This window comes from Tiliqua scincoides, chromosome 7 (assembly GCF_035046505.1).
Source record: "Tiliqua scincoides isolate rTilSci1 chromosome 7, rTilSci1.hap2, whole genome shotgun sequence".
NCBI lineage: Eukaryota > Metazoa > Chordata > Lepidosauria > Squamata > Scincidae > Tiliqua > Tiliqua scincoides.
This window is the reverse complement of record NC_089827.1, coordinates 48,467,759-48,481,326: the sequence shown is the minus strand read 5'-3', so window position 1 is coordinate 48,481,326 and position 13,568 is coordinate 48,467,759. Positions and strand designations below refer to the sequence as shown.

Here is a 13,568-nt window from a genome sequence, read left to right as displayed (position 1 = left end):
ATGCTTGGCTTTGCCATGGATGGGATGACATGCTTCATGGTTGCCTTGGTCACGCTGGTGCTCTGTTGCCCGGGTCCACCTTGGTGCATTGCCCGCCACCTGGTGCTTTGGACAGGTCTCCCAGTGCTGCTGCCTCTGTTGCTGTCTGTGCCGGCCTCTCTGGCTTCCCCAGTAGCAGGTAAGGGAATCTAGAAAGGTGGAGGGTCCTGCCTGCAAGCTTGCTTTAGTCCTATGCCAGTGCTACCTGGGGCATATGTGGCTTCCCAGCTTCTTTTGTGGGCATCAGGGAGGCCAAAATATGTCTCTTATGGGCATCTCGCTCTGCATCTGTTTTACATTCCCAGGGTACGTTGCAGTCAATTGCTGTTTAGAATCTTTTTTTATATAACATTTTTGTGATGGATTTGTTTTCAATAAAAAATCTGATTCATCTCTCCACTCCAATAACGTAATGGGAATAAGTACAGTGTCAAAGAAGTAAAACAATGAGATATGCTTGAGTAGCTTGAAAACCTTTATTCCCCACCCTTGTATGTTTTTATGTATCAGGGAAAGGGAGTGTATGATTTGGATGATGCTGTGCCCATAGAGAAATTCTGCTGGGCTTATCCTGGTAAAACTGAAGCTAGAAACCCATTTCTTAATACATGCATTCATACATGTTTCTTAACAGCTCATTTCAAAAGGAAACAACTCAGAGTGACAACAATGAGAGACTGTGGCTGTTGAAATGGAATCAAAAGCTGTGGAGGGGTCACCTACTTGGCCACTTGAAATTCGCTTGGGGATTGTGTATCTAGTTTTCTATGATGTCATCCAAAAACTGATGTACACTTGAAGTCCATTTGTGATTTGCATGTTTCTGGGGAATGCTGGAGCATTTTCCAAAGTAAATGTTTTGACACTTGGAAAGGTTTCAGTGTTAGCTTGTAGTAGCGTTTCTAGGATTCCAGATACATTAATACGGAGCTCTGTGTGGAACCACAGACTGTTGAAATGAGGAAATGAACCCAGTCTGAAAGACTAAACACAGTTTTCTCCCCCCTCCCAACTATACACCACATTATGGATCTGGGTTTGGCTTCACAACAGTGCCTCTCATGCTTTGTGTGTTGGTATTTTCTCAGTACTTTACATTGGAAGCTTTTTTTTTGCTCGTTATTGATAATAGAACAAAATTATTGCAGTTATAATACTTAAATGGGCATAGGCAGTTTCCTTATGTAGGCTTCCAGTTGTAGAAATGAGGCTGAAATGCTGTGCACACTTACCTAGGAGTAAAGCTCATAGAAGAGGGAGAAAGCCTATACATTGGGATATACTTCTGGGTAAACGTGCACAACTATACTGCACATCCTATATACACACGGTCACCTCTCCCTGTCTTTTTTAGGAAGGGGAAAATGCTATCCTAAAGGCAGTCACCATCTGCTGATGTATAGTTTTTTTTAAACCGAGTATAAATCCTTCTTTAACCAGTGACTCATTGGAAGAACTAAAGTCTCTGATCTGAAGATATAGAAATTTTGTTAGCCATTGACATAAGCTTAAAATTATATTTCTTGTGCATAGCCAAGTAGTGTTGACTTTTCCATTTTGGTCACCTGTCATAATTCCTTCCTTTTTAGGCATTTGCAAGCTTATATTAACCACCGTGTTAATCAGTAATGATGGAAAGGAATGGAACTGTTCAATTATTCTAAATGGCTATTGAATTGGGTCAGAAGTGAAACTTGGAAGTAAAATAATTTTGAGAAATTCAGCGTATGGATTAAATACAAGATGCAGTGATATATGGATATATCAGAGTTATACTTTTCAAGCTCACAGGTGGGAACTTCTTCAACATTGAGAGTGTCATTGGAAATGGGAATGAAATCCATCTCTTGTGGTCTCAGCTATTTTTAACATTTTAGCATCAATTAGAAGTACTTATGGCTATTGGCATGTTCATGATTTTGGGTTTGCTGTTGTTGCTGATGTCTTCTAAGCTGTTGGTATGATGAAAAGTCCTGATAAAGATTCTAGAACTATTAATATGCACCCCCCCATCGTGTTAGTTAATCATATTTTAAAATATCATTAGAGCATGGTATTATCGCACGTTGATGATTTTGTCATCATGTATCTAGGTCAAGAGTATTTAGGCCAAGGAAGATTGACCCATGAACTGTAGATCTTGAGAAGTACTGAATTCATTTGTTGGGTTAGCCACCCAGTTCCCTTATTTGCTTACAGCTGTCAGTCATTCCATGCACCTGCTTTTCCCAATGGCTGCTGGTGCTTCAGTGAGTTTTGCATCTTTAAGATCCATGTCTTTAATGTAGTGCAGGCACCATTCATATTGGAGTTCCTGTTAAAAAGGAGGAAAAATGACTAAATTAAGAATATTTATAGACTGCTTTTCAACAGTAAAAGATCACAAAGTGGTTTACAGAGAAAATCAAGTTCTCAGGATCATCCCTCAGCTAAGTCCCCGATATGCAATTCTAAAAGCTTGCATGCTAAATAAACTGCCTTTTTTCCTACTATAATATTGTCACTGTATTTTCTAATTGTAGGTAGTGGTAATTTCTTCTCAGGCATATTTAAGGAATTTAGAGGTTTTTTAATCTGATTCCCAACATTTCATCACAATCCAGCATGGTCAGGAAACTAGGGCTGCAGTGATGAATTGATTAGTTCGTTAGATCAACCTAAGGGGCCAATCCTACTTAAAATTCCAGTACTGATGCATTGGCAATGAAGCCTTGAGGAGGCCTCCATGACTGCCCCCCCTCCAGCTGCACCATCCTGGGAAAGTTGAATAGGGTTGGGCCCAAACAAACTTTTAATTGATTAAAATGGTATCTTGATTAAAAAGGCAGCGAAAGGGGGAAAAGGTCATTATGAATGTTTTGGCTTATGATTCATAGCAAATTTAGCTGTACCATTTCTAGAGTGAATTGATATGTATTTGGATTTTTAAAAAAGAAATTGTCAAGGAGGTCAGTGTAATTTGGAAGGTATTTAAAAGGATACATTCATTTTCATGCACTTCAGCTGTCTTACTGTAGTACATGGTTACTTTAAAAAAGTACAGAAAAGATGGAGAATTATTACTGTCATATTCCTCCTTCCTTGCTGCTTGGAACATAAGGCAGGGCATGTAGGTTTCCAGGCAACCCTCCATGCAGATACTGACCAAACTCTGACCTGCTTAGCTTCAGCAGGGTTTTTGGATTATGTACCTTCAGACTACACCAGGGGTCTCCAAACGTTTTGGCCAGAGGGCCGCATCAAATATCTGGCACGGTGTAGAGGGCTAGAAAAAGATTTAAATATAAAATTTATATAAGTAAATTAGAGATGGAACTTAGATGAGTGAATAAATGAATGAATGGGATCATTCAGTCTCTCTGGCCCTTAGAACACCCTCCAGATGCAACCAAGCACAGCTCCAATCGTGTTTGGTCAAGTGGGCCAGAAGCTCTGAAGGGACAAGAAGCTTGCCGCGGGCCAGCTAGAGGCTCACTACGGGCCGTATCTGGCCCTCGGGCCAGGGTTTGGAGACCCCTGGACTACACCATGGGATTCTTTCTGATTTGTTTCATGTTCGCAGGGTCCCCAAGGTATGGATGTCCCAAGTTGGTGCTTTCATGCACTTGCGTCTCATCTATTGTGGTGCTTTTGCTCAGGCAGGAGCAGTCCAGTGCTTATAGAACTAGGCCAGCAAGAGCTGGCAGTTTTGACCAAAATACATTCCAATGTCCGAACAAACCTTTGGAACAGAACCAACACATATCTTGGGGGCTTGGTGTTTGTGTCTTCCAGACTTTGCCATGCATCACCTGAATGTGGTCTTGACTGAAACCTCTTGTGCAACTTTTCCAAGAATTTCTTGCTTCCTGTGGTCATCTCAGATAATTCCTGCTGATTTTCTTTTACAGCCTAAACTCCTTATAGGGACACTTGGCCTGTGTCCTTTCTTGCTACTTATCAAATAAAAAATGACATTTGCACAGATAGGTTTTTGTCCCCAGGTATACTTTGCTGCCCTGTCACCTGTCTGCTTTGAAGATGGGTGGAGTAGTGCAGCCCGAGAACAACTTTGTGAATAGTGAGGCTAAAGGTACATGGGAAATGAATATGATTGTTCTCTCCCCCCCCCCCAAAAAAAACCAAGTGTAAAGAAGTGGATTTCCCCTTGCCTCTTCCTTGTTCTCCCAATTTAGATGGAAATCTTGTTGAAATTTAGGATTGGTCGTGGACTTTGTGTCATGTCCTGTTGTGACATTGCAAATGAATGCTCTCACATTGCTAAACTTCTCTATATTAACCTGTCTAGTTAAGAAAAAGTAGTTCACAAAAAATGTCAGGGGGTGGGCTTTATATTTATATTTTATTATTTCTATAACTTCATTCATGTACATGTTGTCTTACAAAGAACAAGTTTGGCCTCAGTGGGCTAACCCACCATTTCAGGGTGTTTCAAGGAAGGCAGGGGATAGAGGTAGAAATGACAGCAAGGGGCAACTGGAAGGTTTTACTGTGATTTCACTTGCATGCACAAAGGCTTAGCAGAGTGTGATGTTTAAGGCCTCATGGAAAGCAGTGTATGTATTCTACATTTCCCCCTGGTGAGACAAATTCCTGATTTTTCATTCCCCCCTTTTTGTATCAGTCTTTTATTTGTGCATGAATATGGATTCTGTTTCTTCTGTGTTGCATTTATAAACCTGACAATGAGGACAGCTGATTGTTGTATTGGCTGATTCAGAACAGTGCCTTTTAAAAAGCTACCCTGTTCTGTATTCCTGATATGACATTACAATAATTCATGTCTTGTTTCCGAAGGGCGTTTAAGGTGTTTTGCCTGAACTGCATTGTTGCGTAGCATGTAACTGAAACTGACAAATTTCTATAAGATACTTGCTTATTTCATTGCCTAATTTGCAGAGGTTGTGTTCTGTTGTGACAGACTGGTATTTAAATATTTCTGTAGTACATTAGATGAAGAATTCTGTTATCACAGATGCTAAAGAATGAATGACTATGACTGTGTCGATTGACTGCTTTATGGTCTGACTTAGAGCCAACACATTTAGGCTTCAGACAGTTTAGGTTGTAAATAATTGAATGGATTCATACAAGCTGGATTGATTTCAATCATCTACTTAAATGTCCCACTTTCAAACGAATATATTTTCTGATAAAGCATTTGTACAAGTTGCTTTCTCCACAGTTATAATGTTCAGTTAGTCATAAACAAAGTCTTTATACTTAGGAACATAATAAAAAACTTCAAGTTCCTTTTATATTCCACAATATGCAAGGGGAGCCCATACCAGCAATTTCTGTTACCTGTGAATTGGGTTGGTGGGGGTCCCCTGCATGCTTCCCCTCCAGAGCCGAGGGGAGCTCTGCACCCATCACCTCTGGAAGGGCCTCTGCTGGGCTCAGACTGAGCTCAGCTGCTCAAATAATGCAACTTCCGGTGTCACTAAGAAATCGCAAGTGACATTTTTAAGGCATTAGGCATTTTAAGGCATTAGTAGGCCCGGGGACGCCCTGGAGCTTTGCCTGTATCTGCGATTTCAGGTAACAGTGGTCGCAATCCTAAACCCTTATGTCAGTGCTTTCCAGCACTGACACAAGGGCAGTGCAGCTCTGAGGTAAGGGAACAAGCATTCCCTTACTTTGAGGAGGTCTCTGTGAGTGATACCCAACTGCAGGATGCAGCATATATCCAATTGACACCACTATGTCAGTGCTGGAAAGCACTGAGCTAAGCGGTTAGGATTGTGCCCAGTATGAGATTCTGGAACAGAACCCCTTTGGATATAGGGGCACACCTGTATATCGACTGATAGAGCACTTGCGAAAATTTGTTATGCTCTCTAAACCTAGTAAGAACGCTAAGGAATTACTTACTTGGAGACTAAGAGTTGCGTATGGCTGGAAAGAAGCTCTTACACAAACACGCATCAGGGCTTCCTCTGCAAAATGACCTGAAACCATGGCGGAGAGGCTTGAACATTTGGCCCTTGGTGTGGCTCCAGTTTGATCATGTGCTTCTCTCCATGCATCTTGCAATAGTGTTAATAGGTACAAGCATGCTGCATCTTTAGAGCACGTACTGGTATTATATTTTTGCCAGATAAGAAACTAAAATCTTGTGGTTGTGCTGATTAATACGAGTATTTGAGCAGCAGACAGACCCTTTTTGTCACAAGATGCAAAGACACAAGGTCAGTTCAGGTTATATTGGCCCCACAGGTTAATTGAAGCTCCCAGTTTTCTCCAGAATGTCCCTAATTGTGTGTGTGAGGAGCAATTTAGGAAAAAATTTTCCCCTTACCCCTAATGATAAATCTACCTAACAGTAGCTTCAGCAGCATTTGAAAATAGGTGGTTTGGACAAACCTCCCCCCCCCCCCCCAGTGATTAGGAAGAAAATCAGAGAGGTCAGGATGTGCAGGCTGTGAGCACACACTTCATTGAATGTGTGGGGCTGATTTGGGTTAAAAAGTGGCATCTGAACAAGTTCATAAGAACAGCCCCACTGGATCAGGCCATAGGCCCATCTAGTCCAGCTTCCTGTATCTCACAGCGACCCACCAAATGCCCCAGGGAGCACACCAGATAACAAGAGACCTGCATCCTGGTGCCCTCCCTTGCATCTGACATAGCCCATTTCTAAAATCAGGAGGTTGCACATACACATCATGGCTTGTAATGGATGGCTTGTAATGTAACCCTTAATGGATTTTTCCTCCAGAAACATGTCCAATTGCAAACTTCTAAAATGTACGTACGGCTCTGTTTTGCTCTCCCCACTGGGAATGGCTCCAAAGGGAGGGGCTGCTTGCTGGCCCCACTGAGCCTCCCCGCCAGGCTAGCTGCTCTGCCCACCCCAGCTATGCCACCACATTCTCTACCTTTACATGTGTTTCAAGCTGCTCCTCTGAGAGAGCTGGTGTCATTGTTGTTGTCTGCCTCAGGGATGACTTGCTGACCTTAACAATACATTGTATTTATGGGTCACTTTCATTAGTAGAAAGAAAAGGAAGAGTAATCAACAGCAGTGATCCTTTCCTTTCTTCCTTCAGCACTGTCATTCATTCTCCCCACAGGCTGAAAGCACATGCATAATTTTTCTCCTGACACAGAAGGCATCCCAGCCACAGTCTGCAAACTAAGATTTATAGGTGGCGGTTGGTTGTGGGCTGATAAGATGGCTCATGGGAGGTTTTTATTTTGGTCTGGGCTATGGATGACGGTGTTGCTTGTGGGTTGATAATGCAGTGAGCTAAAAACTGGCAGAACTTTTCACATTGCAAATCTGTGTCTTGAATGTTTATAACGTTGGGAATTTTACGTTCTCAAATGTGGGCTTTCATTGCAGGAAATTCCATGAGATGAAATTCACGCAATGCATTTTATTGGTTCACACAATGCATTTTATTGGTATACAGCAGTGCTTCCCAATCTTCTGTGTCCTGTTACGTCTCAGTGTACTGCAAACACAGTGTGTGGCTCCTGGAAGTGACTGGCGATTATGTCATCACCAGTCACTTCTGGGTTTGAAGACTGTAGAGACTGGTAAGAGCAAGCGGGTTAGCTGGCTGGCAGCCTGCAGCTCCCCAGGGAGTGCCTTGCAATGTCCTGGGGCATCACAACCCACAGGAATCACCAGGAACCCATGGTGTATAGTTATGGGAGTTATTTGTTCATCTGCATACCCCGTAGCAATGTGCAGTAACTTGTGAATTTTCCACAAATCTATGCATTACCATTTTCATAAATGGATATGATTCCCTGTGAAATCTGTGTGATACTACCTTGCTGCACAACATGTAGAAGGCTGTGGGGGCTCCTACCCTCAGCACAGGGTGGTTAGGGGCTTTACCCCATCATGCTCAAGGGTTCCTCTATGGGTCAAAATGGCCTCTGTCAACCTACAAGAGTCCTACTTCTTGTGCCTGCTGGGCCTTCCTTTATGGCTTCAGTGCTGTTATGAAGGGGATACAGCACCCACTTTCTCCTCCCCTTATAGAATCACTTCCCTGGGCTGCTGTCTCTCCATGGAAGTAGAGGCAGAGCCCTCAACTTTGCATCTTGTCATTACTGCCTGTTCCTTACTAAAAAGCCTGGCCCTTGGTGTTCTTGTTGCCCTAAGTATCTGCGAAGTCTGCCTGAGATGCTTCAGGGGAGTTGCAAGTAGTCACTTGATCTGCCAGGGCATCATTCAGCAGTTGCAGTGTGTTGGCATCCTTCAGTCTTGGAAGACTATGGTATTGCGCTCTGAATAGTGGTTCTGGAACAGTGTCCTCTCCAGTGCGCGAAGCCTGGGTAAAGTAGGTATGGAGGATAGACTGCTACCCATGCAGCAAATCCCCCCTCTCCATGTCGCTGAAATGGTCCAATGGAAAGGCAGAGGCCAATAAGGTTGGTTCCAGCGGCATCGCAGGAGTTGCCAGAACGTGACTCTGTTCAGCCATGAACTGCCTCAGGGACTCCGGCTCTGGATTTTGCCTCGAGGTTGACTCCTGAAGCCTTTTCCATAACTGGATGTAGCCACAAGGCAGTGGAGGTTTGGGATCAGAGTTTCCCTTCTCCCAGATGAGCTGCCTTCCCAGGCTAATGAGTCCCATCTACCCGGTGGCTGTTTAGTCGCCTCTTACGACAAGTACAGCCAAAATGTTTTGAAATAAGTGGTTCTTTAAAAAAAAGGGCATCATTCACCGACACAGCTGACTATGTGGGGAATGCTTTTGCTTCAAAGTGCATGTGCTGCATAGGGACTGAGGTGTGTGTGTGTGTGTGGGGGGGGAGCTCTAAAACATTTTTGATTAACAGCTAACTATCCACCAATGATTTCGGTAAGTCATCTGTTACAGTGGACTGTGTTTAAAATAAACTGTATATAACAGGATTCCGGTATCATATGCACACCAAGCCCCTCAGCTGTCAAGATGACTGTGTGTATCTATTACATTATGTATATAGTGTGTGTTCTGAAGTTAAACATCTGTGTTTATTCCAGACTCTCTGACCAGATTCACAGAGTTAGGCATCTTTTGCTTGTCCTGAAAGTACAAGTTCGAAATATTCCATGTTGTAATGAACTATTTTGCTTTTTATGCTGGATATACTACTGATATTTCAATTTTTCTCCATGTTTTCTCCATAGGTTGTTAAGTGAGGATTCAACCCAATCTATGCCTTTGTTGTGTAAACAGATACTCCCTGCCAGAAAGTAGCTGGCTGCACAGGCTAATGGAGACAGATTGCCTCTTCTTTGCATTAAGAGCCTCTTTGTTGTGTAAACAGACTCTCTGCTGCAGGCTATGGGAGATCTGACAGCCTAATTAAGAGCCTCTTTGCTGTGCTTTACCACTGTCATATATGTGGTCCATCATTAAGCAGAAGGTTGTTAAGCAACACACACCTATAATGGAAAATGTTGGATGACCTTAGAAAGATTGATTCTGGAGGATGTGCTTTAGTGGCCTGGTTGTATGGGATAAACATTTTGATACATTCAGGCTACTTGAGTTTTCAGTTTTTGCACACCTGCAAATTCCACTTTCCTTTCCCTTTTGAGGACTAACCATGAAATAGCATTAAATTTGCACTAACCAGAGTGTGCAGTCCTTTGCAGACTCTGATTAAGGATAACCATGGTTGATGTTAGCATTGGTGTATTTGTAAGGCAACATCAAGTTGAACTCTTTGGAGGAACGGCGGTATAAAAATGTGAAAAATAAATAAAAATAAATAAACTTCAAAAGGGGAAGGAAGAATTAGTGTGGAAGGAGTGTCCGTGTGAGTCTGTAACATAGTTAGGAGACTGACCCAGTGCAGATGTGGTGTTCTCAATGTGGTTGCCCTTTAGTGGAGGTTCTTTCTGTTGAATGTGTTTGGGCTGGGGTTTAATGGTTGCTAGAATTTGTCATATGAAGTGAGTGGGTATTGATGACCTTTCATGTAGAACCATGACTGAAGCTCAGTATTTGCATGTTCTGATGTATCCAGGAAGAGAGAGCAACTTAAAATGCTACAAAAGTCAGTAAGTCTTCTCTGGGGTGGCCATTAGGCAAAGTGATGTGGGTTGCATCTGTGGCAGATTAAGGGGCAGGGAGAGGGGTTCTCTTCACCTGGTGTCATTTCTTTAGACATGGAAGTGCAGGACTTCTGGTTTGATGTACAGGACTCACATGAATGAAGGCACACTTTCATTTGTTATGTCTCTTCAGATAAAACTGGAAGTCCTGCACTTCTGCATTTTGAAGCAATTGCTCAGAGTGTGGTAAGTGGCTGCTATTTTTGTTTAATTGTGTAGAGGCAGACCCACGATGGCATCAGGCAGTGTCTTGGATTGTGCCGCCCTGTCCTTCCTCCTTGCAGAGAATGCTGCTTTTGCTCCGTCTCCACAACCACTGATAATTTTAAAAACATGGACTGACAAAAGAAGTTGCCATTCACCAGAGGATGGTTTAATTTGTCTGTACAGCTTGTCATCCTTCGTGTTCATCTCCTGCACAACAATCTCACAGTGCTCTCTTGTGCAGGAAATCCTGTTGGCATGTGAAGGCATGGTGCCTTGAGCTATTTTCCAGCTGTAGTTCTTACTGGTGACGTGGTGTTTGTGTCTGGCACAGGACACAGTACCTTTGCAAAAATAAAAAAGGATTGATCTGGTTTTTTGGCGGTGGTTGGAGGTAAACCCTTAAATAGTATTAATTGCTTTGTTGACAATTAGTTTCACAAATAATGGATGCTGAGAGGACTAGACAGACCACAAATCATAGAATACCCTGTAGCATTTAAATCTTTATATCCTGATGCTTGATCACCAAAATTTGTTTTTTATGAGATATGCTTGGTTTTATTTGAGGGCATAGCAGTCTGGTGTGAACTCCCTGGTGAATTTTTTTGCAGAGTTTAACTTCAAAATATACTCTTGCCAACCACTGATGATGGTGTGTTTTGTACATCTTGTATTGTCCTCAGTGTATTATGTAAGTGTAATTTCTGAATACTTGTTCGAGAAGAGCTTCACAACTTAATTAGGGTTAGGAAAGATGCTACAATGCAACTTTTGTGCTTGGAGCTATTAGCCAAATATCTCTGCTGGCATTTTTATGCATGTGCACCCAAAATTTGTATATGAAGTGAGAAAAGGGTATTATGTCTGTTAAACAAGTAGCATTTAATACTGTGTACCTCTAAAGAGTTGAAATGATACATTTAATGTTATTCTTTTTAGTACTTCACATACTGTTTTTCTTCCAAATATATGAAATGTGTTCTAAATAAAGGTATTTGGATTACAAGATTCTTGGATGGCAGACATTGACCTTTTAGTAAAAATTACCTGCCAGACTTTGTAGCCAGAGCAGCAAGGAAAATTCTTCCTGGCTCTGGCTTAATTAATTCAAATAGGTCCATATTGGCTTCCCGTTTTTCCTTGGCTGATGTAAATGTCCCAGCACCCTCCATGGAAATTACTTACTAAAAGAAACTTATTGAAGAAGGTTCCCATTCATCATTTTGACACCCAACTGCATCAGAATTACCAGCCAAGTTAACTGGCCCCATAAGCTTTTGTTGATCCTAACACCAAAAGAGTTGTCTAGCTTTGCATTAAGCAGGTTTTGCTAAGACATACACTTTTTTCCACTTGGCAAAAGAGTGGAATTTTTATTAGTAAGACATAGGCTGGATAATATTTTCTTTACTGTACAATTAGTTTTCAAAGTTGTGGTGACAGCAATAAGTATCGCCACTTTCTGTGAAATATTTTTTGGCACCGTTGACTTCTCATGGTGCAACACAATGTCACCCCCCCCCCGAAATATCCAGCTTCTATTTATCACAGTGCCCATATCTTGGTCTTCCCTTTGCCTACCTTTACCAGTCTTTACTGTACCTGTGTTGAACACAAGATGAGGAAAGTAGAGTGATTTGTTAATTTTTAGAAATCTCAGCACCGATTAAATCATAACAAGAACTCAAACATTTATATATACTTATTTATATTTAAAATGTTAAGTTTATATGTTTGCCTTCAGATGGCAAAATAGAAAGAGCTGGTGGAAGATATTAGGACTGCAACATAGGCAGGATTTAAGCTACATGCCAAAATGTGGTTTAATCCTGATTCCTTGCAGTTTTTCCAAACCTTGAGCTTGTGTGTTCACCTTCCCCTTCATATGTCAAAGGAAAAAACATTATCAATCATGCTTTAGAACAAGCTGGGAATTCACTGTGCATTGGGAAATCCTGGCTTGTTTTTACCACATTTGGGGCCAATCCTATCCAACTTTCCAGCACTGATGCAGCCCCAAAGTAAGGGAACACGTGTTCTCTGACTTTGAGGAGGCCTCGTTGATTGCCCCCCCCACCAGAGGATGCCACGCATACTCCATTGGCATGGCTGCAACAGCCCTGGAAAGTTGGATAGGATTGGGTTCTTAGGAAACATAGTTTAGACCGGGGTGCCCAAACCCCGGCCCTGGGGCCACTTGCGGCCCTCAAGGCCTCTCAATGTGGCCCTCAGGGAGCCCCGTCTCCAATGAGCCTCTGGCCCTCCGGAGATTTGTTGGAGCCCACACTGGCCCAACACAACTGCTCTCAGCTTGAGGGAGACTGTTTGACCTCTCACATGAGCTGTGGGATGAGGGCTTCCTCCACTGCTTGCTGTTTCACGTCTGTGATGCAGTAGCGGCAGCAAAGGAAGGCCAGCCTTGCTTTGTACAAGGCCTTTTATAGGCCTTGAGTTATTGCAAGAACTTCATTCATTCATATAAGTTCATCTTTAATATATTTATGTAAACTTATGTAAATTTATTCAAATTTTAAATATAAATTAATTCTTTTTTCCCCCGGCCCCCGACACAGTGTCTGAGATATGGTGGCCCTCCTGCCAAAAACTTTGGACACCCCTGGTTTAGACAGTTGATCTCAAACTTTTTAGCACTGGGACCCACTTTTTAAAATGACAGTCTGTCGGGACCTACCTAGGTTTACAAGACTTTAAAAAATGAGGTCTAGAAAGAAATTTATTTATTTACTTACAAGTAATAATAACCCAAAAAAGATGTTCAAACATTTATCTCCCTATATTACACATGTTTGCAAACTGCAGGAGCTCAGTTTCCAGGAGCTGCAGAGCAATCAGCAGCTATATGATTTTTTGAATAGCCTCAGGGTGTGAGGCTATTAGTTTTCTGATCTTTCCATCACCCTTGTTTTCATTGAAGGCTCTGCTTGGCTGCTATGGAACCCACCAAAAATCAGGTCACAACCCACCAGTGGGTCCCAACCCACTGTTTGGGAACCACTGGTTTAGGAAACTAAAATAGGATTGTAATTCATATCCTGGTTTGTTCTGAAACTTGCTCTTCAGTCTGCCTTCCTGTTCCTCTGTCTTGTACCTCTCTGTGTTTTGAAAATGTACCTGCTTTCCTAAAAGTATTCCTATATCCTTATATCTCCTAAGCAGAAACAGCTGTGCAACACAAACTCTTTTCCCATCCCGAGCTGCTGTTACCGTTCCACTGCTCTGCTCCTTCGTTCTC

The 13,568-nt window shown here is 42.2% G+C and overlaps 1 protein-coding gene across 1 annotated transcript in view; it reads left to right on the top strand.

Annotated features, from left to right (window-relative positions):
• Positions 1 to 13,568, top strand: part of KIAA1549 (KIAA1549 ortholog) — a 121,695-nt gene continuing 108,127 nt past the window's right edge. Inside the window, exon 1 of the mRNA XM_066633492.1 lies at positions 1 to 178. Within this exon, the coding sequence (XP_066489589.1) occupies positions 1 to 178 (178 nt within the window). The remainder of the gene's footprint in view (positions 179 to 13,568) is intronic.